Source organism: Poecilia reticulata, chromosome 18, assembly GCF_904066995.2.
Source record: "Poecilia reticulata chromosome 18, P_reticulata-male-v2, whole genome shotgun sequence".
In the NCBI taxonomy this organism is placed as follows: Eukaryota; Metazoa; Chordata; class Actinopteri; order Cyprinodontiformes; family Poeciliidae; genus Poecilia; species Poecilia reticulata.
Window position 1 is genome coordinate 162,837 of NC_088847.1, and position 27,766 is coordinate 190,602.

Here is a 27,766-nt window from a genome sequence, read left to right on the forward strand (position 1 = left end):
AACTCACCTCTTTTTGACTTTTCCAAAAAATAGTTAATGTCCTAAAGGGGAGATGGAAACAAGTGTTGAATTAACCCACTGTGGAACAATAATTTCAATCTTCTATCTAAAAAGGATCAACATTAAGTCACAGTACAAGGTGGCAATAATGTCCACAAAATAAGAGTAAAATTCAATAGAAGAAGATGTTAAAGACATCAAAGCAGTGCTAAGTCAAAAAAAAGAGTTATTGCTCATGCTGTATGTTGATGAAGCCTGACAGTAGAAAGGAGCCCCTGGTTCTACGCTTTGCTCCATCCAGAAGGTCTGGACTCTTGGCTGCTGAGAAACAATTCATCTCATGACATTTCTTTTCTATTTAATCACTTGTTCATCTCTCAGAATGGGCTGTCCCCACTGCACATGGCGGCACAAGGTGACCATGTCGAATGCGTCAAACACCTTCTGCAGCACAAGGCTCCTGTTGATGACGTCACACTGGACTACCTGACAGCGTTGCATGTGGCAGCTCACTGTGGTCACTACAGAGTCACCAAACTGCTGCTGGATAAAAGAGCCAACCCTAACGCCAGAGCTCTGGTAGGTTAGAAAGACAAAGAGGAGAGATTCAGCAGGTAGCAGATTTACAATGTATGGGTGAAATGTACCTCATGGCTGTATGTGCTGTTGCTTGTCACACTTCCTCCACAGAATGGCTTCACTCCACTGCACATAGCCTGTAAAAAGAACCGGGTAAAAGTGATGGAGCTGCTGGTTAAATATGGAGCGTCAATCCAGGCAATTACAGAGGTGATTTAAACAACATCCAGCTTTATATTTTATATATTAGCTCATTTCTAGTGATATACATTTTTAGGTTTCACTGCCATCTTGCAGTTGTAAATAAATATGCAGTATGTTCTTAATCTGTCCTGATTGGTTAAATAACTTAGCCAGGGAACTGTTAGAATAGACAGTTTCATAGTTAAGAGCTGTATATCTGAAAATCTAGAACACAGTAAAGTCCTCTAGGTTATGACACGGAGGGATGATGATTATTTGTTTACATTAGGAGCAGAGGAGACGTCACACTGTGTGAGGCAGAGAGCAGTGAATAGCTGCATTTTCATTAACCATATAATTGCGCAATTCGAAAGTTCAAAAATAAATGTGCTTAATGGAAACACGGCAATTTTGAAAAAACTTGTGTTTTGATAAAAAAAGGTTTTGTGGCCAGGTTGTAGTGTTTTTTTTGTGGCAATATCAAAATTGGTTTATTTCACAAAATGTAATGGAAACACTCTTTTTGCCTCACGAGTTACACAATCAGCAACTGGATGTAGGCCTGTCACGATAACACATTTTGCTGGACGATTAATTGTCTAAATAATTATTGGAATAAACGATAATATTGTTCAAGACCTTTAGACACTGATTTAATGGAAATGACTAATAATGCATGCTATTTCCTGCCATAGGTAGATGCACTTTATTTTCAAACGAACACATAACACTGGAACTGATAAACTAAATCAGTTCCAGTGTTAATTGATTCTCAGTCTCCATTAACAAAAAACATACTTGAATAAAAACTAAACAACATAAAGCCAAAGTGGAAATAAATACTGCATTCAACCAAAAGAGATTATGAAGTCTGTATACTATTTTCCCCTTCAGTAATCACTATAATTAAATAGAGAAGATGGGCACATCCCACTACCTAATGCAGTAGTTCACACTACACCGTTTTTTGCTCCTATTTTCTCCTTATGACAATCTTAGAACGTTGGCCGATCTAAGATTGTCGCTGGTGATTTTGTAACCGATCATCCTGCAGTGTGATTTAGATCGTCGTGACCGCTCCGATCTAAATCAGGAGGTTTCCCCGACTGGGAGCTTAACGCTGAATGTGACAGGTAGCCAATCAGAAAGCTGGATTCTCCTCCTGCTTTCTGAAGGGAAATTACGGAGGGGAATCCCAAACAGCTGACATGGCGCAACCCGAAGTCCAGCGGACATCGGAGATGATATGTGGAAACAACATTAATATTTATTCAACGTTTCATGCAAAGAATATAGAAATGACAAGGAGAGGAGTTGGAGCCAAATTGAACCCTAACTACTGAACTGCCGTTTGGCCCGTAAGCACAAACAACAGTCAGAACCCGTCCCCCCACCCGTAGGCGGAGGGAGGCTACCCTCTCGTTCACCGGGGTGAACCCCAACGTACAGGCGCCCAAATGGGGGGCAACAAGTATGCCCACTCCAGCCCGGCGCCTCTCACAGTGGGCAACTCCAGAGTGGAAGTACGTCCAGCCCCTCTCAAGGAGACTGGTTCCAGAACCAGAGCCATGCGTCGAGGAGAGGCCGACTATTTCTAGCCGGAACCTCTCAGCCTTGCACACTAGCTCCGGTTCCTTCCCCACCAGAGAGGTGACGTTCCACGTCCCAAGAGCCAGCTTCTGCAGCCGAGGATCAGACCGCCAGGGTCCCCTCCCTTGGCTGCCGCCCATAGCACAATGCACCCGACCCCTTTGGCCCCTCGGACAGGTGGTGAGCCCATCGGAAGGGGGACCCACGTCTCCTCTTCGGGCTGAGCCCGGCCGGGCTCCATGGGTAAAAGCCCGGCCACCAGGCGCTCGCCATCGTGCCCCACCTCCAGGCCTGGCTCCAGAGTGGGGCCCCGGTGACCCGCGTCTGGGCGAGGGAAAACGAAGTCCAAAGTTTGTATTCATCATAGGGGTCTTCGGGCTGCGCTTTGTCTGGTTCCTCACCTAGAACCTGTCTGCCTTGGGTGACCCTACCAGGGGCATAAAGCCCCAGACAGCATAGCTTCTAGGATCATTGGGACACTCAAACCCCTCCACCACGATAAGGTGATAGCCCAAGGAGAGCCCAGGGTCCAGGTCCCTCACCGCCCCCACCAAAGAATTTGCAGGCTACTTTGCACTGACCATTATTTTATCATTAATATTACTATCACTATTGTAGATGTTTTGATTTTTACGCTTGTTTCTGTATTTATCATCAAAAATAATTTTCCAGAGAACAAAAAGTCATGGGAATAGAAATTATTTTCACAAGCGTCTATGAAAAATGCAACAAACATTCAAGTTAAAATCTGTAGGCCTAACAGCAGCCAATCAGTGGAAAAATATTCTTATTCTTTGCCATTTTCTAGTTGTTCCACAAAATGACCAGATAAAAGATGAACAACATGCCAGTTTAAACTTTGAACTATTTGCAAAACGACTGAGCATTAAAACATGGATAGAACTGTAACTACATTAATCATAACTCTTCTTCTCTTCAGTGTTTGTCAGTTTCTGGTGGTGCAGCTCTGTGCTGCCTTCAGGAGAATGGGACATCAGAGCATCATCCATAAAACTTCACCCACATGGCATTTATTGTATAAACCAGAGCTTTCAGTGGAAAAACTAAAGTTCCAGATCCTTTTAATGCCATACAAATATGAGACAGAAACATGGATTATATCTTTATATAGATCTGTCTATTGATTATAGATTAATAGTTTTACTGGACAGAAATGACAAAGAACAAATCTGGTTCTTAATCAAATCCTAATGAGTCAAATTGAAAGTGTCATGGAGTCATCAGCCTCATGACATTAACACTGACATGAAAAATAATATTGAAGAAATAAATATATCAAATCTAATTAAAACATAAATAAGTGATCAGTTCTTTACTGTTATGGTCTGTAAGATATATTTATTCTCAGTACTAGATGTGGTCTCAACAAACCCATGACACTTCAACAATATTATTTTACCTTTTATCTGGAAATAGTGTCTGTTTATTCTTGCCATTTATTCCTCTTTATTAATTATTGCTCGAAAGGTCTTGCCATACCAGTTTATTCCACTGTATTATTCTTGCATTTTGTTCTTCATTCATTTCCATTTAGTTTCATTTGATTAGTATTATCCTCTCTTGTTATGTCCACTATAGTTTCTGTCCTATTGCTAGATTTATTTGATCGTTTATTGACGCTCACCATCAGTAATGCCAGTTTAAACTTTTAACTGGCATTACGGCGTGTGTTTCACATCATGTGTTGATTTTTCACTGTTCAGCGTCGGATTCTCTGTTTTTATGCCATAATTCACATCTAGTTCGTCGCTCCGTTTTATGTCCAGCTTCTCATGTTTCAGAGTTTTGACAATGTGCGCGTCTTTTTAAATTTTTTTTATTATTTTAACCCCCTAAGGTGCAGGGCGGTGGGGAAGCGTATCGATGGGGAAAAGGCAGACTGACATAAACCTTTTAAAACAACGGAAACAATTTCTGCATTCTGATTATTGAAATTTAAAAGTGCTGTGTTGTTCTATCACCCCGTTTCATACCGGACCACTTACAGCTCCGTGTTAACGCTATAAAATGAACGCTCTCTATCGTGGTATCAGCCATGGAGGGATTTCTTTATTTAAATGGGTTCATTTTTCAGAGGGATACAAAGTCAGGGTATCGTGATTTTAGCTACCAGTAGCAGGAGAACGGAGCTGCGCCATGAAGCTAACAGAAGCTAACAAACACTGAATAGAAGAAGAGCTGCCATCGATACAGTTGCAGCCAAGCATGATTTAATGTTACACAATACAGTTTTACCAAGTTGCTCAAAGTCTAAACTGGTATTGTTGTGCATTTAAGGTGTAAAGTTTACCTTCGACCAAACGCCCCCCAAAGGCATCCCAGCGCCCCCCTTTTGTAAAAATGTCTGCCAGCGCCCCCTGCCTTCCTCTGAACGCCCCCTGGGGGGCGGTACCGCCCACATTGAGAACCGCTAGAGTAGAAGCTTTTTCTGAAATTCCGTTTCGTGTTTGTTAATGGGGTATATGCCACGAGAGGTGGTGACGTATTTCCGTTTGAATTTATGCCACATAGATTGGTTCCTGGTCCTGCTTGCTCCTATTGTTTTCACCCAAAGCTGCAAGATCTGTACCATGAAAAAGATGCAAAACTTAAAATATCTGCGAGCTACTGGTACAACAATCCAGTTTTGTGGTGTGTCGTTGTGTCCAGTAATTAGCCGGTACCATCCAGTGCTTAGTTTTTTTCATTTTCCTGCTGATATCAAGGCGACAGGGGACTGTAGCCAAAACTTAGCCACTACAGCTAACACCCGGTTTGTAGCTGCCTGCTATTTCAAAGCTTGAGGATATTGAAGATCCAGCGTCAGAAATGGGAAGACGGAGGTTAAAAGGAATCTGTACGTGGTTCGTTCACTGGAATAATTTGTTGGAGGAAAATAATGCCGGAGGAAATCCACTGCAACGGGAACAGGCTGAGAACAGAGGCAGCGATTCGGCACAAGGTGAGTCAATACGTGTGTTGATGCGTTTGTGTTATACGGAGTATGAAATTATTTTTAGGCAACTCCTTAGCTTTTTTTATGTGACAATTATATAAAATACATTTAACATGCAGTCGAAGCGACACCGAGCAGGTAATTTAAGAACAACCGAGAGCAGCAACGCTTCAGCCCGAACTAGTCAGTCAGATTAAGGTCCAAAACTTTCGATTTACAGCCGTTTAAGTGGCACCGACCCACATAAAAACCCACAGAACAAATGGTACAAATCACGTCTTTCCCGAATCCCAAAAATATAACATCTACCTTTGTTGTTTCATAATTATAATCCACGTTAGAGTGAATTTTTCCACTTGACTGCTATAATCTGTTTTTGCTTTACACAACGTAATTTATTTTTTCTCTCTCTGAGATTCTGCTTAGAAAATGAGGTTATGAAGTTACATCCTCCCACTACATTGTTTTTAAAATGGTAAATTTAGGTTTGCCTCGACTTTTATAAACTAATGCCTCTTATATGAATTATTTTTTGTATTATTGTTGGTGCAGGTATTAGGTGAACACGGTGCTTTGCCTGCTAGTAGTTTAAATTAATTTCAGCTGCACACTTTCAAAAGAGTATTCAGATTTTAACATGCATTTTCTAAGTAGTATTTTAATTCACTCTTGCTCAGTAACGTCAGTGTTGTTGCACCTCTGAAACATTTTTTTCAGTTTCTTTGTGATACCAGAACTATTTCACTAAAACATTTAATTTCCTGAGATATTGTCCATTTATTTTCAAGCAAAACTCTCAAAAAGAGCTGAGGATTTATTAGTTTTGATTACGTTGTGCAGCTAAATGTGGACACTTATTAGTTTTAATTTTTCAGGTTTGCATCGTAACACCTCGTGATGTTTCTGAGCCATGATCGCTGTGCTGATTACCTTTCCACTGGATCCAAGCACCTGGACCAGCTGACCGGTACGGCGTCCATCAGTCCACGGTCTGCCGGATCATCACAACGTGGACTAACTTTTTATTTACAGTACTTAGTTAAACTATGATCTAGAACCCAGAGCACCAGATATGCAAAACTCTACCTGCAGACTTTGTTGGCTACCCTGACCCTGCAGTCATCCTGGACGGGGCTGAGCCGGACTTCCTCTCCTCCAGAGTGACGAGTTTTCATCACCAGTAAAGGCAAAACAAGTCTGATGTCTGATTAGCTGCTAGGAAGTATATTATATATTCACTGTTCATTTTGCTATCCTGTTTGTTCCTACAATAAAACTGAATACTCTACATTTCACAAACCTTTTTTCCCCATTTCTCTGTGTTTACATTATATCAAGCATGTAGATCAAGAATTCAAGTTAGATGTTAAAATGCAACACATTTAGGTTATACCAGCAAAGAACTGTGAATATTAAGTAATATGTTGTTAGTCATATAATTTAATATGCTGAATAAGGCTGGATGATACAAGATTTCTTTTCATATCAGATTTGATTTTAATCGGTTTCTCTCGTCCTCAATTTCTATTATAAAATCACAGAAAATACTTTTAAAAAATGCTTTTATTTCAATCATCTGCTCTGTGAGTTGTATAAGGGAGCATTAAGGTCAGGATATAAGAACTTTTAATTGCAAGAATGTAGTCATCATTACAGCAGAATAAAGATGAAATTTTATAACAATGTCTTAAAATTACAATAAGTCGTTTTAATGAGAAATTAAGATTCAGATTGATCTGCTGTAACCAGCTCAGTCCATGTGGTTCTGACATTTGTCAGTAATCAAGAGGATGTACATTTCCACCTCACCTGACCAGGTAAGCATTAGGGTAAAAATAAAAAATAAAGCAAATACTGTATACAAAATGGAAAAAGAGCAACTGATAGAAATACTTTATATAAAGAAAAGCAAAAAAATTAATAGCAGGAGAAAAGTTGTTGGCATCATTAGCTCAGCCAATCTCTCCCTCCAGGAAGCCATCAAACTGAACTCCTGTCCAACTCCAACTATTATAAAGATAAAAAAAAAAAAAAATGAAAACAGAAAGTTAAAATAATAATCACAAATTAATAATTCTGATCTAATGCGTTCTGGAATCTATTGACATTTTACAAATTTCCCAAATCAATTATAAGGTTTCACAAATGTTTTATTTATTCTGCTGTTAGTACAGAATAATCTAGTTAGGTTTGAAATGTCTAGGTGTTGTAGTTTTTAAAGTACAACACATTAAAAAAGCTCAAGATAGTGAAAAATTAAGTGTAATCGCCCTTTAGCTATTTTCCGAATTAGATGCTACATTCGGAAGCTAACTTCAGCTTCGACTGATAGCTTGGGCACAATATGGACAGATCTATATATGTTTATATCTATATTTTTATCTATCTATATGTAGATTGCACACTGCACAGATAATCAAAACACTTAACGTTTACAGAGCACCTTTGTAAGCTTGTCCCTGTTAGCTACGTCAGACATATGAGGCATTATGATGAATACAAACGATTTATTAACTCACCTTCGAAGTTATTGTGAAGTTTTGACACATCCATCCATTTTCTTGCACCCTTGTCCCTCAGTGGGGTCAGGAGGGTTGCTGTTGCCCATCTCCAGCTAACGTTCCGGGCGAGAGGCAGGGTACACCCTGGGCAGGTCGCCAGTCTGTCACAGGGCAGCACAGAGACACACAGGACAAACAACCATGCACACACACACTCACACCTAGGGGGAATTTAGACAGACCAATTAACCTGACAGTCATGTTTTTGGACTGTGGGAGGAAACCGGAGAACCCGGAGAAAACCCACCATGCACAGGGAGAACATGCAAACTCCATGCAGAAAGACCGGGGCCGGGAATCGAACCCAGAACCTTCTTGCTGCAAGGCAACAGCTCTACCAACTGCGCCACTGTGCAGCTGGATGTGTTTTGACACATCCAGCTTAAATCCTTTGTTGTTGTTGGAGCGTTTCAGGACGTCTGAATAATTCTATAGGCATCATTAATAGTTCTGCAGGACTGAGGAGCCACTGTTAACATACTGTTGCCTGTTAACATACTGTTGCCTGTGCACCGGAAACATTCTATGTGGCATAATGCGGAAGTGCTAAAACGGAAGTCCGTGGCATATATCCCATTCAACAGTGACTGTAGTGTGGTAGAACCGCGACCAGTTATGACCAGCAGAGCCAAAAAAGACGAGGGGGAACATCATGGCTGTGCTAACGGCTACGTTAGCTGACCACAAGAAATCTCTCTCAGCGGAGTTCAATGCAGCGTTCACTAAACTCGAAACAAAACTGGAGCGCTTTGAATCTATCATTTCTACCCACCACCAGCGTATTTCATCACTGGAAACTGTGGCCACTACCATGAGCGACGACATACAGGCAATGTAAGTTGAGTTAGCTCCGGTGACCGGAGAGAACAACAAGCTGAAAGCTAAGCTAATGGATTTGGAAAGTAGGAGCCGCCGCAACAACGCTAGGTTGGTGTGACTTCCTGAGGGCATAGAAGGTTCGCATCCTACAGCATTTTTCTCTCAACTACTTCTGGAGGTCTTCGGGGAAGATACGTTGAAAAGGGCTCGGGAGCTGGATCGAGCACACCGGATGCTAATGGCAAAACCGGGCCCGGGTGAGAAACCCAGAGCCGTAATTGTGTATTTCCACAACTATCAAAACAGGGAGCTCGTTTCACGCAAAGCCAGAGAGTTGCGAGGCAAGTTGAAGTATAAGGGTACCCCATTTCATATTTTTGGAGATTACTGCCCGGAGGTTTTACAGCAGCGCTCATCTTACCGCGGGATCATGAAAGAACTGTATGATCGGGGACTCAAGCTTGCATTTCGCTACCCAGCCAGACTGTTCATCATGACCGAGAATGGGAGTCGAAGTTTCTGGCTTCATCTGATGACACCAAGCGCTACATTGACCCTCTTCGTCCATCCAGCTCAAGCCCGCCAGGGGAATAATTATTAGTTGGATCTAAGCGGTCTACTAGTGGTGTTAATCTTTCCACTTGCAGAACTCAGACGGTTCTTCATAGTTTGTTTAATGCAAAGTTGTCTCTAGATTTGCTTTACTTTATTTTTCTTCTGATTAACTTGTACAATTAAAAATAGCCCTGAACTTGATTACTTCTACAGTGACTGGATGCTGTGATGACCAATGAACTACTCATTCAGAGCCAGCAAATCTGTCTTGATGTGTATTATGCTACTAGGTTGATTTAACTCAGTTATGGAGATTTTCAGAAGTTCTTCTACAGTTACATTGGTTGAATTTGTAGTTGACTGGTTTGATCTGGTTGCCTTCCGACAAGTGACCATTCTGATTTTGGGAGGAAGAAAATGTTAGTCTATAATGAAGGAAGGCTCGCAGGGGATAGGAGATGCTTTTGTTTTTGCTTTAAAGGGGGTCTGAATCTAGATGTGAGTGTTTTAGTGGAAATGTGTATGTGAGTTTGTGTCTTTTCCCGTGTTTTTTTATTCATTTATTTAGAAAGAAATCTAACTGAAAGGGGATGTAAAGAAGGTGCGGGCGGGGTGGAGGACATGCAACCAAGGAGCCAGGTAGCAGAGTTGTAGTCAAGACCACCGAACCCAAGACCAGCGCCCCGCGCTAAATGACACAATAACATTAAGTTTATCAAAATTGGTTCTCAGATTGATCTGAAAGATCCACATTCCCATAAAAACACCTAGATATTGAATACTTAGAGCTGAAATATATTTAACCAGTATCAATTAAAACTCACTTCATTCTGTTTTGCTTTCATCGCTGTGCTACAATCCGCAGAGGTCTCCTGCTATTCCTAGAAAAATAACGCCCTGGGCGGTTGCCCATATTGCATATGTCAGAAACCACAACTGAAACATCGCAATTAACGGTAAATAACGTTCAACTATGAACACTGTCCAACGGCACAACAAGTAACTAAGCAGAAGGAGCATCATGACTGTTTTCATCCTCCCACTGCGATGTTTGCCACCATGACAGGAGACGAAATCAATCAATGAGCAATGAGCATGCTCTGTGTTCATACGTTCAACTTTTACTTATTCAGCAATTAAATGAATGTCTATATATATATATATATAGACTGCAGTGTACACAAGAACAAAGAACGGCTCTCAGTGAGGCTTCAGTCCTTAGGACTTAGTAAAGATCCGTCCAGAAGAATCGGATCGTTCCTGAATGTTATATCACTATATTGCAGACTTTGGTACCAGCGTTGTCCCATATATGCGACACCTCAGTCAAAACCTCCACACAATAATTCAGCGCATGAGTGACAACTTTTTTTCATCAGATGCAACATGTGTCTCAGTACAGCTAGCTTTGCTAGCACAGATCTTACCTTTCTTTAAGCTTTCCTTCCAAGTGACACTAAAAGTTGGACGAAGTCCCCCCCGTCTGTGAAAGCGAAGCGCTGCTGATTTTACATGTCGCCATATCAATTTATGCAGCGCTATTATATTATAGACAGACATCTTCTCCCGCTCAGAGGAAACCACTGCGCATGTCTGGAGCTCCGCGTGCGAGTAAAGGTGGAGCCGATGGGTGACAACAGACACTAAGTCACGTTATTGCTCTGATTTTACGGCGCCATCTTAAATCCCTGAACTTCACATTTTAACGGAAGAAAAGAGCAACGAGACTTGGATGTAACGAGTAACGCGACACTTTTGTAGAAATGTAGTGAAGTAGAAAGTACAGATACTTACTGTAAAATGTAGTGGAGTAAAGTAGAAAGTACCCATTATTAAATCTACTTAAGTAAAGTACAGATACACGAAAACTGTACTTAAGTACAGTAACGAAGTACTTGTACTTCGTTACTTCCCACCACTGGTAATAAAGAGATAATGCAACGTAAAAGAAGTTGGATTAGCCATGTATTTCATCCTAGATTTAATGCTAAGGCTCGAGGAACAGCCATAATTATTCGTAATAATATTATGTTTGAACAGCACAAAATAATAGCAGACACGAAGGGTCGTTTCATAACTATGTTTGGTAAATTGTAAATCTCTGGTGATACCAGCTTGTGTCTACGGCCTAAATTGGGATGACGATACCTTTGTGTCCAGACTCTTCATCTATGCCTGATATTGAAAACTATTATTTAATTTTAGGGGGAAACTTTAATATGATCCAGGATACTCGCTTAGACAGATCCTCAAAAAAAAACTATCTCATTATCTTATGCTGCTAAATGATTTTAAAATTCAGTTGGGACTGGTGGATCCGTGGAGACATGGGAACCCGGCACTTAAGCAGTTTTCCTTCTTTTCCCATGCCCATTGTACCTATGCACGCATAGATTTTTTTCCATATGGATATCAGACTGCTTTCTAAAATAAAAGCCTGTGATTATCACACTATAGCGATATCCGATCATGCACCAGCCTCCTTAGTTTTAGCTTTGGTCTGTGAAGCCCACTGTTTTAAATTTTGGAGATTTAATTCTATACTGCTTACCAAGGAGGACTATAAACAGATTTTTAAAAAATCAGCTTTCACTTTACTTTGTTCTTAATGATTCACCTCTGGGAAGCCTCAAAAGCGTATATAAGAGGCCAGCTCATCAGCTTTATTTCTAATTTGACAAGGAAGAGGTTACGTCACACTAATGACTTGCTGAACCAGATTAAAGAAGTGGAGTCAAAATATGCATCCAACCCGGACCATGGCCTTTATAATGAGCGTGTTAAACTCCAAACTGATTTCAATTTAACTATGTCGACGACTACTCTACTTCAACTAACCAAGATAAGGCAGTGCTTTTTTGAATCTGGCGACATAGCGGGAAGCTTTTAGCTTTCCAAGCGCGAGCTTAGGGAACCTCCAAATTAATCCCATTCATCAGATCAGCTACTGGGGAGATTCTTTCTGATCCCAGAAAGATAAATGATAGATTTGTGTCATTCTATTCAGAATTGTATACCTCCCTAACTCCACCCTTGTGACATGACGTACGTAATGATATCAGCTTTCCACTGATAGACGATGAATTGATGAGAAGTTTAGGTGGGCCTATTGGAGGTGCAAGAATCTATCAAGTCCTTAAATTCGGGCAAATCCCCTGGCCCTGACGGTTTCTCTTCGGAATATTATAAGGCTAATGAGGATCTTCTGGCGCCAGTCTTGACACAGGTGTATAATGAGGCCTTCTCAAACAGGCGCCTGCCTAGCACCTTATCAGAGGCTACAATATCTCTGATTCTTACAAACAATAAAGACCCCTGATTGTGTACTAGCTATAGACCTATTTCCCTCCTAAACGTAGATCTGAAAATTGTATCTAAAATTCTTGCAACCCGACTCCAGCGAGTTCTTCCCGTCATTATTTCATTAAATCAGACAGGCTTTATGACTGGGCGACAGTCATTCCATAACACCAGACGTCTTCTCAATATTATCCATACGCCAGGTACTCCATCACCTGAAATAATTGTATCTCTCGACGCCGAGAAGGCATTTGACCGGGTCGAATGGTTTTTTTTAATATGAAGTAATGGAAAGATTTGGCTTTGATAACAATTTTATCTCTTGGGTTAAGCTGCTGTATTCATCACCTGTAGCCTCAATTAAAGCAAATGGTATGGTGTCTTCATCCTTTCCTCTTGGAAGGGGCACTAGGCAGGGATGCCCTCTGTCCCCCCTGCTATTTGCTATCGCAATAGAGTCTCTAGCCATCTGGTTGCGTGCCAAAGAAGGTTTTAAGGGTATTCTAAGATCTGGTGCAACTCATAAGGTGTCCCTATACGCGGATGGCTAGCTCTTATACATTTCTGATCCTCATACATCTCTCCCAGTTCTCTTTAACATTCCAGAACAATATACCAAGCTTTCAGGTTACAAGCTTAACTACCAGAAGAGCCAATTATTTCCCTTGAACTCTCTGGCAAGGAACCTTCCACATTCAGTCTCATCTTTTAAATGGGCAGAAGCAGGGTTTCGTTATTTAGGAATATTCATCTGTTCTATGTCTAACACAGTGCTTCTCAATTCCAGTCCTCAGGCCCCCCTGCTCTGCATGTTGTAGATGTGCCTCTATACCAGAGCAGCTGATTCAAATGATTGCATGACTATCAAGTACTGCAGAAGCCTGTTAATCACCCAGATATTCAATCCAGGTGCGTGGCAAAAGGAAAACATCTTAAACATGCAGGGCAAGGGGGCCTGAGGACCGGAATTGAGAAACACTGGTCTAACATGATGAATAAGAAATTTTTACCGTTATTAGAGAGCATGGAGAAAGATTTTGACCGGTGGTCCCTATTACCATTATCTTTGGTGGGACGGGTGAATCTTTTTAAAATTATTTTCCCCAAATTTTTATACCTTTTCCAGCATGTTCCTATACTAATTACAAATTTTTTTTTTGACAAATTGGACAGGAAGATATCTCAATTCTTATGGCTTAAAAAAACTGCCAGACTTCGTAAATCAGTGCTACAGTCCCCAACTTGAGGACGGACTTGCTCTTCCCAACTTCAGGCAATACTACTCTGCAGCTAATGTACAGAAATTGTTGTATTGGAGGTGTGATGCTGATGTTTCACCGGCCTGGGTGCAGATTGAAAGGGCGTCTAGCCATTATTCGTTGTCCTCTCTGCTTTGTTCTCAAACAAAGCAGAGAGGACTAGAGAGGCCTCAGCTTTCCCTGCCCCTCTCCCTGGTAGAGGACAATCCCATAGTCAGGGCTACATTAACTATCTGGAGCCAATTCAGGAAACAGTTTGGCCTGCATGGACCCTCGATACAAATTCCTTTAACCAAAAATTGTAACTGTATGCCTTCAGTCACTGACTTAGTTTTTAACTTGTGGCATGAAAGAGGGAACAAGACTGTAAAGGACCTTTATTGCAACAATACCTTTTCATCCTTTGCTGAACTTTCATGTAAATTCCAATAGCCCAAATCTCATTTCTCTCAGTTCTTTCAGGCCAGGGATTATGTTAAAAAGGTGTTTCCGCACTTAATCGACCCCCTGAAACACTTTTGGATACTCTTCTGCAAGTAGACCCACAACGGAAAAATTGTATTTCATTTTTATATAATTCCATTAATAATAATAACACCTCAAGATTTGCAGCTCTTGTTAAAATAGCATGGGAGGGGGAGCAGGGTACTGAGGTAGATGGGGAGCAGTGAAAGGCCGCCAAGAATTTAATTCATAAATCCTCAATTTTTGCCCGGCATGCCTTAATCCAGTGCAAAATATTCTTTAAAGTACATTACACAAACACAAAACTAGCAAGAATTTACTCATCAGTCAGTGATGTTTGCAATAGGTGTGGACAGTCGCCATACCCACATGTTTTGGGCCTGCCCAAAACTAAGCGGGTTTTGGGGTAACATTTTTAAAATACTTAGTCAAGCATATAATCAGACAATTCTGCCCAATCCATTGTCGGCGATATTTGGCTACCCTCCAGACCTGGGCTTTTGGGGTTCTTTGAAACGGGCCCTGGCTTTCACCATCCTTTTATCCCAAAGACTTATTCTACTCAAGTGGAAACTAAGCGTCCCCCTGTCTCTCAACCAATGGACTAGAGAAGTTCTTTACAACCTGAAGCTGGAAAAACACAGATTTTCACTTGAGGGTTCCACCAGCAAATTTATGGAGACTTGGAGACTTTTCCTATCTTTAGTGGGTACCATGACTTTGCTCCCTGATACAGAAGTAAATTAAATTATCTGTAGATCTTCTCACCGATATCTAGTTCTTTTTTTTTAACCAATATATATTCTTCTTATTATATTTTTTCTATTCTTTATTTGTCATTTATATATTTGTTTAATTTACAATTAACGTTACTATTGTTGCACGCTCGACCAAAAGTGGTGTGGAGACATGCGGTGGTTGTAAATTTTCTTTACTTCCTTTTTTCTGAACATACAAACACGTTCATCGATCCGTGCGTTACACTATAACGGTTACATTCGCCATCTTTTCTTCTTCTTCCTCTTCGAAACTGTGTTCAGGGTGGGTTGGGTTCTGGGATAAATCAGCTTGCACTGCTTTTTCTCTGTTATCTATACTGTGTTTTTATTGTCCTAATGATTGATGCATGTCAAGCTGTTAAATTCAATAAAGAAAGTTGGAATAAAAAGTGATCTGAGTTCATCATTGTTTTGCCTCTTAACTAGTGTTTTGCAACACTGTAGAGCACTGATCTTTTATTCACACCATGTGTCTGCATTCTGCTGCCTGTTTAGTCTGGCCTGACTCCCATCCACGTAGCAGCTTTTATGGGTCACCTGAACATCGTCCTGCTCCTGCTGCAGAACGGAGCCTCAGCCGATGTCAGCAATATAGTGAGTAATGGGGAAGGGCAGGAGGGAGCTGACACAGTGTTTCAGTTACATCTGACACGGTGTGTTACCTGCTGTACACAGCGTGGAGAAACAGCGTTACACATGGCAGCCAGGGCTGGCCAGGTGGAGGTGGTCAGATGTCTGCTGAGAAACGGAGCCATGGTGGATGCTCGGGCGCGGGTGAGATTCCTTTAGTCACATGTCTTGCACTTATCAATATCTGTCATTAATATCAGGTCTGCTGTTTGATTAAAAACTGTCATGCTCCCCCCCTCATCCTGCCCAGGAGGACCAGACTCCTCTTCACATTGCGTCCCGTCTTGGGAAAACAGAGATCGTGCAGCTGTTGCTACAGCACATGGCCCATCCTGATGCTGCCACAACCAATGGCTACACCCCGCTCCACATCTCTGCCAGGGAGGGGCAGGTGGAGACCGCCTCGGTGCTGCTGGAGGCTGGGGCTTCCCATTCATTGGCTACGAAGGTGGGTGGTGGGGCAGCCATTTAATCTTCGTCTAATTTGATGAGGTGGTCAAGAAATCAGTGTGGATGTCCAGACTTACCAAATGAAATGAATCTACTCTGTCACTTAGGACATGCATGTTGCTAACGGATTTGATCCAAAACACATTAGCTGTTATTATGGGAAAAAACAACAATCTATTTAAAATGCAACAAGCTAACTTTAAATAAAGTTCATGAAAAGGTCTTACAAAACAACCTTAGATACACAACACATGGCATTATCTTAATTTGAATTTTAAATGCAGTTTTACTGTGTGAGCTGCCTTAGAAGAAATTACTAATGCAACTGTAAGACATTAGCTGTAGGGGTATTCATGGATCTAAAGAAAGCTTTTGTCACAAATCATGATATCGTAATTAAAAAATTAGAACTCTATGGAATTCGGGGAGTAGTTTTGAACTGGATGAGGAGTTAAAGAGCAAAAAACAATTCGTGAAGATGGGAGAGATTGAATCTGATTCTGGAGGTTGTATGTGGGGAACCTCAAGGGTCAGAACTGGGACCAGTTTTGTTTAATTTGTATATAAACGACACAAGCAAAGTGTCCAATGTATTAAAATTTGTGTTATTTGCTGACGACACAAATATTCTAGTCTCTGGTGAAAGCTCTCTCCATAGTCGCTTCAGAAATCAGTAAATTAAAGAAATGGTTTGACGATAATAAATTATCACTAAATTTGGACAAGACTAAAATCATGGTTTTTGGAAACTGTTACAAAAAAGCACAAACTCAAATCCAGCTAGAGGGTGTAACTCTAGAAAGAGTATATGTTAAATTAGTAAAGCTCTTTACATCCACTAAGCATTCTGCAGAAACGAGCCATTAGAATCATCCATAATGTTGGTTATTATGAGCACACAAACCCATTATCCTTAAAATCTAGAATTCTTAAATTTGAAGATCTGGTGGAATTTAAAATCGCTCAAATTATGTGTAAGGCATCTAATAAACTGCTACCTGAGCTCAAACAGAGCATGTTTTTGAGAGAGAAAGGGGATATAACTTAAAGGGTTACTCCGACTTAAGGATTCATAGTTTACGAACAACAAGAAAGAGCTTTTGTATTTCAATTCACGGGGTAAAGTTATGGAGCAAGTTAAATGAGTGGAAACAAAGTCAAAATTTAATACTATTTAAAAGGAAATATAAGGAGGTCATTTTAACGATATAGAAATATGGGTGAGCATTAATGTGTACATGTACATGTGTAGGTATGGATGTATGCATGTATATACTTGGACATATGTAAACCCAGATAAAATGGAAAATTAATTAACCTGTTTATTTTTATTTTTGATTTGATTTATTAGTGAGGGTCCATTTGAAAATATTGTATGAGTTTATGGGGTAGGAGGTCACAAGTTTCTTACTTCTTCCTACTCCTTTTTGAGCATGTTAAGATGACTGTGGTACAAAAATATGTGTCTTTTACATTCTTTGTTCTTGTGCATGATTTTATACTATCATGTTCAAAATAAATAAAACTTACTCCTGTTAGATCTTACATCACAGGCCCAGTGTTCTGTGGGCCAACACACCTCTAGCTCTCTTAGCATCCGCACCACAGCATTTTATTCAGGCTGAGGTCTTTGGCTTTGACTGGACCTGTTTAGTCTGAACCACTACAAGAACAAATTTGTTCCACTTTATCAAAACCTTTAATAGCAACAAACACTAAAATGTGACCGTAGGTGAAGATCTTAAAGATTTTAAACTGTATTATTATGTTTCTGTTATGTACTATTATTTTATGTTTTAGAATGTATCCAGTGCAAAGTGTTAAGCATATTAGGTTAAATGTGACCCTAACATGCGTATGGATTTTAGACTATGCAGTTGCCAGTGTCTGTACCCAGTACAAATTTCCTTTGGACAATAAAACTTATCTCAGTTTAGTGTAGCTTAATTTAGCTTAGCTTTTCTTCTCTTATATAAGTTTAGCTTAGTTTATTGTATCTTAGTTTAGTGTAACCAGGTTCTGCTTCACTCCACTGAACCGGGTTGGCCCAAGTAACCCCTCGACTGCGTTGTGTAGTTCTTAATGAAGATGAGGAGTTTCTAGGTGATGGGGCATTTTATTTCCTGAATGAGAACATATCAGATATGAATCAGTGCAATCAGCTCAGCTTCACTCAGCACACTACAATACTGTTATATTAGCATTTAACTTTAGCACATAGAGTGTTTTACAGTACTGAAAACACTGGAAGTACAAAAGCTGGTGCCAGGCATCTAGTAAGTATTCATTACTCTCTAAGTTAATAAAGATAATGTCTTATGTATTGTTAACGCTTTTCTATGCTGTGTGCGGAAAAATGTAACTCACCTCTCGTGCAGCTGTCACAGACTGGCACTTAGTACAGGGGCCAGCAGCATATAACCAGCCACACAGAGAGGGGGCGCTAGGACTATGAACTACAGGATAAGAGATAAAGAAAGGCTTGGCATAGTGCCATCAGTTCGCTCTGGCTTTATCCGTTTCACAAAGACCAAGCCAGACACAGGAGGTGTGACTATGGTTGTTTTTGTTTTAGTTTTCCAATGAAAACTAAAAATGCAGCATGCCATTAGATGCCTGTTCTTTTTCTGAGTGATTTTACATGAGTCAGACCAAAGATCTTTCTTCCATTTGATAGTGGAGTCTCCCACATGTCTCCCATCTCGGCTTCTGAAGCTTTTAACTCCTTTGATGTAGTCAAAGGTGTTCGGATCCCCTCTTTCTGTCCTTCTTGCACGATCTCTTAGTTTGTGAGGACTAAGAGACAAAATTACACATATGTCATATACCTTCTGTATCTTGGTGATGGATTTAACTGAACTCCATGGGATGTTCATTTGTTCAGTGCTTGAGAGATATTTTTATATCAGTGACTTGTTCTCTGCTGTACTTGGAGTGCTCTTTTGTCTTTATGCTCTAATGGTAGCCAGTATTACTAATTAGCCAGTGAATGGACCTTCCTGACAAAGCTGTCTCTCAGGCCTTCTCCATTCCACTCTTTGTCAGACTGCCAACACCAGTTGGCTGAACTTCCGTTGAGTTAGGTCAGTAACTTTAAATGGGATGAATATTTATTCAATCACTTATTGTCCGTCCATTCATCTGTCTATCCATCGCTCGCTTGCAGTGGGGTCGTGAGTGTGCTGCTCCCTATCTGCAGCCATCAATGGGTGACTGGACACCCTATCACAAGATCACTTATTGTATTTTACATATTTTTATTCAATATCAGTTTTCACATTGACATTAAAGGGTTAGGGTAGGTTTGGGTTTTTTTTTGTTAAAAACTTCAATCATGATCAGATTTTGTTGATCATGATTGATTTGTAAAAGTCATAAAAAGGGAGTCCCCAGGAGGGGCACTCTCCAGTACCCCCTCTAAGGACTCAAAGAAGGGTGGGTAATCTGAACTGCTGTTTGGCCCGTAAGCACAAACAACAGTCAGAACCCGTCCCCCCACCCGTAGGCGGAGGGAGGCTACCCTCTCGTTCACCGGGGTGAACCCCAACGTACAGGCGCCCAAATGGGGGGCAACAAGTATGCCCACTCCAGCCCGGCGCCTCTCACCGTGGGCAACTCCAGAGTGGAAGTACGTCCAGCCCCTCTCAAGGAGACTGGTTCCAGAACCAGAGCCATGTGTCGAGGTGAGGCCGACTATTTCTAGCCGGAACCTCTCAGCCTCGCACACTAGCTCCGGTTCCTTCCCCACCAGAGAGGTGACGTTCCACGTCCCAAGAGCCAGCTTCTGCAGCCGAGGATCAGACCGCCAGGGTCCCCTCCCTTGGCTGCCGCCCATAGCACAATGCACCCGACCCCTTTGGCCCCTCGGACAGGTGGTGAGCCCATCGGAAGGGGGACCCACGTCTCCTCTTCGGGCTGAGCCCGGCCGGGCTCCGTGGGTAAAAGCCCGGCCACCAGGCGCTCGCCATCGTGCCCCACCTCCAGGCCTGGCTCCAGAGTGGGGCCCCGGTGACCCGCGTCTGGGCGAGGGAAAACGAAGTCCAAAGTTTGTATTCATCATAGGGGTCTTCGGGCTGCGCTTTGTCTGGTTCCTCACCTAGAACCTGTCTGCCTTGGGTGACCCTACCAGGGGCATAAAGCCCCAGACAGCATAGCTTCTAGGATCATTGGGACACTCAAACCCCTCCACCACGATAAGGTGGCAGCCCAAGGAGAGATACCCTTTTTATGACTAAAATATCCAATGGTGTAAATGCTTTCTATAGGTACTGTGTGAAGGATCCTTAGATAGCATTCGTACTGCGTCTCCAAATCTACATCACTTCTGATGAATGATTGATGGGACCACAAAAAGTTGAAGATGTGAATTGTGATTGAACCCCGACTTGTTCATCACCATGAAACTTCACTCTGTGTCCAGAACCACCATCCATCCATTTTCTTAACACCCTTGTCCCTTAATGGGTTCATTAGCTATCTCCAGCTAATATTCCGGGCGAGTGGTGGGGTCACCCTGGACAGGTCATCAGTCTGTCACAGGGCAACACAGAGACACACAGGACAAACAACCATGTACACACACACACTCACACCTAGGGACCATTTAGACAGACCAATTAACCTGACAGTCATGTTTTATACTGTGGGAGGAAACCGGAGAACCCGGAGAAAACCCACCATGCACAGGGAGAACATGGAGACTCCATGCAGGAAGACCGGGGCCGGGAATCGAACCCAGAACCTTCTTGCTGCAAAGCAACAGCTCTACCAACTGCGCCACTGTGCAGCCAATGTCCAGAACCATAAGATCTAATAATCAGCTGATATTGAGAGTTACTCGGACTCGACTTACGAGCAAAGGAGATTGGGCTTTCTGTGTTGCCGCTCCTGTTCTCTGGAAAAGCTCTTTCCAGATTAGATCTGCCCACAGCCTGGATCATTTTAAATTGCATCTTAAAACCTATTTGTATTTGCTGGCATTTAATTGAGGCCTGATATAGTAACTCTTCTGTTGTGATGTTTAAATTTATTTAATTTAATTATTATTATTATTACTCTTATTTTTTTTGCATGATTTTTTTTCTCTTTCTTTTTTCATCTACTTATTCTATTGTGTTACTGTCTTGGTACAGCACTTTGGCGCAGTTTTAAACCTGTTTATAAAAGTGATATATAAATATATTTGACATTGACATGACAGTGGAGATGTCTTGCTGTTATAATCCTGACTGCATCCTCCTCTGTGGACTACAGTCTGTCGCTTCCTGCTCATTTCAGGGGAGGGAGCAGGGTGTGGCTGTCACTATGGAAACCAATCTGTAGTTTTCATCATATCACACAAGTGTAAATGGTCATTTCCAAAACTTCTCCTAACAATTCTTGCATTTTTATTTTATTATTTATTACTTGTTGTGACCAGAAAGAAGAGTGTTTCTGGTCACCAGTACGTGTGACAGAATCCAGGGCCTAACAAAGGTCTGCTTGCTCATAAACACACTGATCATGTGGCGTCTTCCAACACTGACCTTGTTTACTTCTTCATTCTAAATACATCAGGGCTCCCTCTGCAGGCTGTACAATCAAACTGAAGTCAGATGTTAGTTACATATTTTTATTAATATTCTCAAGAGTTGAGTCACGTTGCAAGTTTACCAGCTGAAAGCTAATTTTAATGTAACAGAATAGTCACGCTATATGATAGCAGTTTTATGTAGCTTCCTGCTCTATTCATGCTATCTGAATCTCATCTTTCAGCTTATTCTATTAACATGCTGATATAATCTCTGAACATGTCAGAGAGAAGGTAAACAAGAGAAAATCAATGCATCATTAACAGCATTTTGAAAATCCCAAACCTTCCGTAGCTGCAGACACAGAAGTAGACGAGTAGTATTTGCCTGGATAATATGGACCGTTGTACCTCTAAGCTATAACTTTTGGTTTCTTTCTAGGATGATTAAACATACCCTTTGACATGTTATATATGTGTTGTTAAGAGAAATTCACAATCATAAATCACGTTTTACTTTTTGACTTGCTCACAAGGTTCAACCAAGAATCTCTTTTTCATTTTTGTTATTTACCTTGAAGAAATTGATGGACAATTAGTATTTGACAAGTCATTTAAACTTAACTCAGGGTAGTCTTCCCCTGGGCTCGGACACTAGTGGTGGAGCAGAGCCTGGAAAGGAGGGAGCCTGGAAGATGCCTGGGAGGATGAGGGTGGAGATGGAGAGGAGGTGGGTTGAAGCAGGTGGATGTGTGGTTTGGCTTTTTGAAGGAGCTCTTGCGTGGTGATTGGCTGGGGCAGAGCAACAATCTGGTGCTGGTTGGCTGAGGAGTGGTAATTGATGATGCTGGTAGGCAGAAGAGAGTTTCACAGCTTGAATTTATGCCTAGGCTTCATTTGCATAGCGCCTTATCAAGTGTCCTTCCACCTGCCCTCTGTGGCTGAGTCCCAAAACACAGAGGGCAGGTGGAGCAGGGATTGAACAAGCAACCTGCTGATTGAGGGTGAACTCCTACCACTGTCACCACCAATGCCCCTAAATAAATCAAGTGAAGTATCATAGTGAAAGATGTAATGCTCCACTTGTGAAATGAAATTTGTTGGGTTTCACCTTGGCAGTCTTTGGCACATGTCTGAGTGGCATGCTGCCGAACAAAACACAGTTTTAAAAAACATTCACCAAGCCTTTAAAGTATATATTTCTACAGTATTTTTCTGATTTTATGTATAGATCTTTCAACATCTCTTGGTCTTACTGTCTCTGCTTCCTTCTCTACAGAAAGGGTTTACTCCTCTGCATGTGGCTGCCAAGTATGGAAACCTAGATGTGGTCAAACTGCTGATGCAGCGCTGTGCGCCTCCTGATTCTGCTGGAAAGGTAAACATCCAAAATAGACCAATTCTGCTTGGATTCCCCTAGCAAACACTGGATTATCAAGATAGATAAATATGTACAGTATATTCATGTGTCTTGCATGTGAATGTAAAATTGGTGGTTTTCTGTATTAAGGCTGCCAGAGAGTTTACTGCCAGAGAACTGGTAAGCTTATGTGGTACTTGAAGCCAGGTATTCCTTGATATGCCTTACCAAGACAGGCATTAATCAGAAAGGTCAACAGGAGCTATTTTTTCTTCTTCATATTGACTCATTCTGTTGTCCTCTGGTCAACCTGTCTAACAGTGAGTGTTTGGTTTCCCTGCTTCACTAGCCGCTCCTTAATCCTCATGCACTCACCATTCCTCCCCAACAGAACGGCCTCACTCCCCTCCATGTTGCAGCACATTATGACAACCAAAAGGTGGCGCTCCTGCTTTTGGACAAAGGAGCGTCTCCCCACGCAATGGCTAAGGTGAGGGTCTATAGCAGTGGTCCCAACCCTGGTCCTCAGGGCCCACTGCCCTGCATGTTTTGGGTGTTTCCCTGCTACTGCACACCTGGGTTAAATGAAAGTGATTAACTGACTTCTATAGCAATTGCAGGAATGCAAAGGAGGTTATGCAATCATATGAATCAGCTGTGCTGGAGTCCGGACTCATCAAAAACATGCAGGACAGCGGTCCCTGAGGGCCAGGGTTGGGGACCACTGGTCTATAGCACATAGTTCATGATGAGGAGAATCACTTGGTTCACATCAAAAGTCTTTCTCTTCTTTCACTGGCACTAAAATCATCTGCTTTGATTCTGTTTTCCAACCAGGCTGGAATAATAAATATAAGAGGTCAAATTTTAAGATTTTGTCAAAAATTTTAGGCAGTGTTTACACATGTTTTTTGTTTGTTTGTTTTGTTTTTCAATAAAAAACTTTTATTGAAACTAAGCCATTCAATAAAAGTTTTAATGGCTTTTATCAAGCATTAAAGTTAATCAAGTCAGTCAATTTCTGTACCCATTTATCCATACAGCAGTGTTTGCATAAACGTGTTGGCCTGTCGGACATTACTGACATATTTAGTACAATTTAGTATTGTACGATGAAATGTGAACAAGTCTGCAGTAGCTGTGTCAGTTTTGGAGCACAGACTTCAGGTGACAGATGAGTGCTAAAACATTTAGGGTTTAAATGGTACAGTTTTCTTCAACAGATGCATTTCTATCAGCTTCTATAGTGACAGGGATAGGAGGCTGATGGGTTACACTCTGGATAGATATTCAGTGTTTCACATGGCAACACAGAGACACAGGGCAAACACGCATACACACACACTAAACCAGTCCTAAAGGAAATTGAGACAACACCAAAAATGTGTACTTTTGAACTGTGCGGGTAAGTTACCAATATATTATCATTTGTATATTTATTCATATATTTTTAGGCACACTTGTGATTTTTCTGTGTTTTTTCTGTGTGCTTTAGTGGTCAGTCGACAACATTTGATCAATTTCACTGTTTCTTTCTGCAATGAAAATAAAATAAGTATAAGTTTCTATGTCTGAGTTTAAGGTAGCCTTAGTACATGGAAAATAATATTTTTACATGAACGCATCAAGCACTACTAGTTGCAGCCCTACTAGGTTTATGTAAAGAGTCAACATCTTTGGGGTTCTAACAGTTAATGTGAATGTCAACAAACTTTTAGTGCTTGTTGTGTTAGTTTAGGCTACACTGAGAAAATGATTCTGTGGTGAAATAAATGTAACATAGCTGAACCTGTGAAATCAGCAATAAAGATTCAAGCTAGTACCTTTACACAAATAGCACTGAGTTCAACAATATTTGTTCAACATACAAGAACAAATATGAAGTTTTTTCAAAAAATTAATTGTTTCAGTGCTAAGAGCCTATCTTTTCAAGTTCATCCACACACAGTTCCTGTCCTGGACGAGATCCAACCCCACAGAGATTGTCTCAAAATGCTTTGGTGTTGGCACCGTACCTTTGGCGTGTGCCTTTGCCCTCACATACCAACCTCTGGGTTGTGGATCATCTGAAACCTCCTATACTGTTATGCTTTCCTTTGACACAAGACAAATCGACTAATTACAAGATTCATCACATCTTGATGAGATGCCTGTATTAGCATAAAATGAGCTGATCATTCTTTGCAGAGTTATTTCCAAAGAACTGGCATGAGTCTTTAATGAAATACGTTTCCACACATTGCACCCTAATAGACCTGATGTCTTAAAGGTTTATAGCTTTAATACTACAATTTATTTAAAGCTTGACACATGGCCAATGCTGTTGTTTGGGTCAGAACAGTTGAAAACATCCAGCCTAACGTCTGCCTCTCATGAACCAGAATGGCTACACTCCTCTGCATATTGCGGCTAAGAAGAACCAGATGGACATTGCCACAGTGCTGCTGCAATACGGCGCAGAGACCAACATCCTGACCAACCAGGGGGTCACACCACTCCATCTGGCCTCGCAGGAGGGTCACACACACATGACAGCTCTGTTAATCAGCAAAAGAGCCCAGATCAATGTTTCCACCAAGGTAATGTTGACCACCAAACCTGATATAAGGCAAAGTTAGCCATTTGTATTGTGTCACTTCTGTATGTTACTTCTCTGTTTGCTCAAGCAGAGTGGCCTAACCGCGCTCCATCTGGCAGCCCAAGAAGACAGAGTATCGGTTGCTGAGATTCTCTCCAAGAATGGTGCCAACGTGGACCACCAGACTAAAGTATGAGAAAGGAGTTCCTGTTTTATTTCTCCTCTTTTGTCAATTAGGCACTAATGTCCCACTTCAGATTTCATGTCTCTGATACAGACTGAAGTTGTTACTGATCATAGTCCAGTACCTTTTGGTTACTGATCTTCCTTTGGTTAATTTTGCCCGCATAAGATTAATCAAATCATACAGATTAGGATTATACAGATTAATAGATATGGTCATGCAGAACATAGCTGTAAAGTCTGATCTCTAGGGCTTCCCTTCTGCTGCCTCTCCTGGTGTGTTTTTTTATTTTATCACCAAAGGCTTCTATGGTTTGAGACAAGAACCGGAATGACCAAAACAGGCAAAACAGTTTTTTTTTGTACACTCAACAAATGTGAGATTATTTAACTTCAACAACATTCCTGTCTCTTTTGGACAATTGTTCATGAATTCACCAGAACAAAATCTAAGAAAGTGGTTTATCATTGCACTTTTTTTAATGACTGTGGATATCGTGTTCACTGTTGTCATTGATATGCAGCTGCTGGTTGTCAGTCATATTTGCTGCTTTTTGTTTAGAAATGTGCTGGTTTTCCTTCTGATGTATCTGATTGTGCTGACAGTTAAGTTCGACATCCGGTATGGACTTTGTTCCCAGGCTTTTCCCAAATGTTTGTCCCAAGAGTTAGGGAAGACCTGGGAAAGAGAGCAGTTAAATATGCTGCCCAAATGATTGGAACAATTTTCAGCAAGATTTTAAATTGACAGAGAAAATGACTCACGGTGAACTAAAGATTAAAGACTATGAAGAAGAGAGTTTAGCTGGCTTTTTTTTTGTTGATAATTTTGTTTTTATTATTATATGCTTTGATACTTTTAAGAGTAAAACATATTGATTTTTCTGATTTAATGTAAAAGTTAATATTTGTGAACAGTGCTGCTATCTTGCCAACTCTTGAAAAGGAGATTTGAGATCTCAATGAAGTTTTTCATGGTTGAATGAAGGTTAGAACCATAGAATACAGAATTTGGCAATTGTGCTTTGCCACAAATAGGAATGCAGCAATTACAATTTTCTGGCCGATCACCATCTTTAGAAAGCCTCACCTGAGAATTCCAATTTTGGCTGATCAACTTTTTTGTCTGAAAAGTTGCTAACAAAGTTGCTTAGTTGGCAACAGTGGTGTGGGTGTAGTTAACTGAACTCTTGCAGACATTACCTGGTGGACGGGTGGGCAGTTTGCTCTCTCTCACTGCAGACAAAAAAGGGACAGTGGCTGATTTTCAGAGATAAGTGCATAAGATTGGTTCATGTTAGGATCTCTCTCCTAAAACGAAGGAATCGGGGCCGATTTATCAGTGCAGTCAAAGGTGTTCTAAGGACTTTAAGATTCTGATAACAACTCGTGATATTATTTAATAATAACAATCAGACTAGTTTTTACAATATTTGAATGTCACTGAGTTTACAGCCTTTACATTCACTTTTTGTGGCCCCACTGATTTCTGGTGTTCCCCTGGACATTAAGTGTTGTTCAAAATTTGGTAATCTATTATAGTGAGGTTTGGACTTTTGAATTGTCCATATCAGCATCCAAAATCCGTTTTAATCCTTACACTCATGTTTCCATGATTCCTGATTGGAGAAATAAGATGTTTTTACTTTTTCATAGCTGGGCTACACCCCACTAATTGTAGCGTGTCACTATGGTAATGTCAAGATGGTAAACTTCCTTCTTCAAAACGGGGCCAGTGTCAACGCCAAGACAAAGGTACTGATGTAACTGAAGTTATTGCAGAGCATTCAGCTTCAGTCGTTTCTCAATGACTCTCATCATTCAATTTCCCTTCCTAGAGTGGATACACTCCGCTTCATCAAGCTGCCCAGCAAGGAAACACACACATCATCAATGTTTTGCTTCAGTATGGGGCCAAGCCCAACGCCATTACTGTGGTTTGTATATACTCACTGAAAGCAGATGCAAACTCGAATGCAAATACAGGCATCTGGAGTCTACTTTCCTGTC

At 41.1% G+C, this 27,766-nt stretch overlaps 1 protein-coding gene across 25 annotated transcripts in view; it reads left to right on the forward strand.

Moving 5' to 3' along the window:
- ank2b (ankyrin 2b, neuronal) overlaps positions 1 to 27,766 on the forward strand; it is a 215,531-nt gene that overhangs the window by 112,414 nt on the left and 75,351 nt on the right. For all 25 annotated transcript variants that reach the window (XM_081599462.1, XM_081599464.1, XM_017310416.2 and 22 more), the window contains 11 exons: positions 382 to 579; positions 691 to 789; positions 15,542 to 15,640; positions 15,722 to 15,820; positions 15,927 to 16,124; positions 22,915 to 23,013; positions 23,387 to 23,485; positions 25,377 to 25,574; positions 25,665 to 25,763; positions 27,413 to 27,511; positions 27,595 to 27,693. In XM_081599462.1, the coding sequence (XP_081455588.1) occupies positions 382 to 579; positions 691 to 789; positions 15,542 to 15,640; positions 15,722 to 15,820; positions 15,927 to 16,124; positions 22,915 to 23,013; positions 23,387 to 23,485; positions 25,377 to 25,574; positions 25,665 to 25,763; positions 27,413 to 27,511; positions 27,595 to 27,693 (1,386 nt within the window). The remainder of the gene's footprint in view (positions 1 to 381; positions 580 to 690; positions 790 to 15,541; positions 15,641 to 15,721; positions 15,821 to 15,926; positions 16,125 to 22,914; positions 23,014 to 23,386; positions 23,486 to 25,376; positions 25,575 to 25,664; positions 25,764 to 27,412; positions 27,512 to 27,594; positions 27,694 to 27,766) is intronic.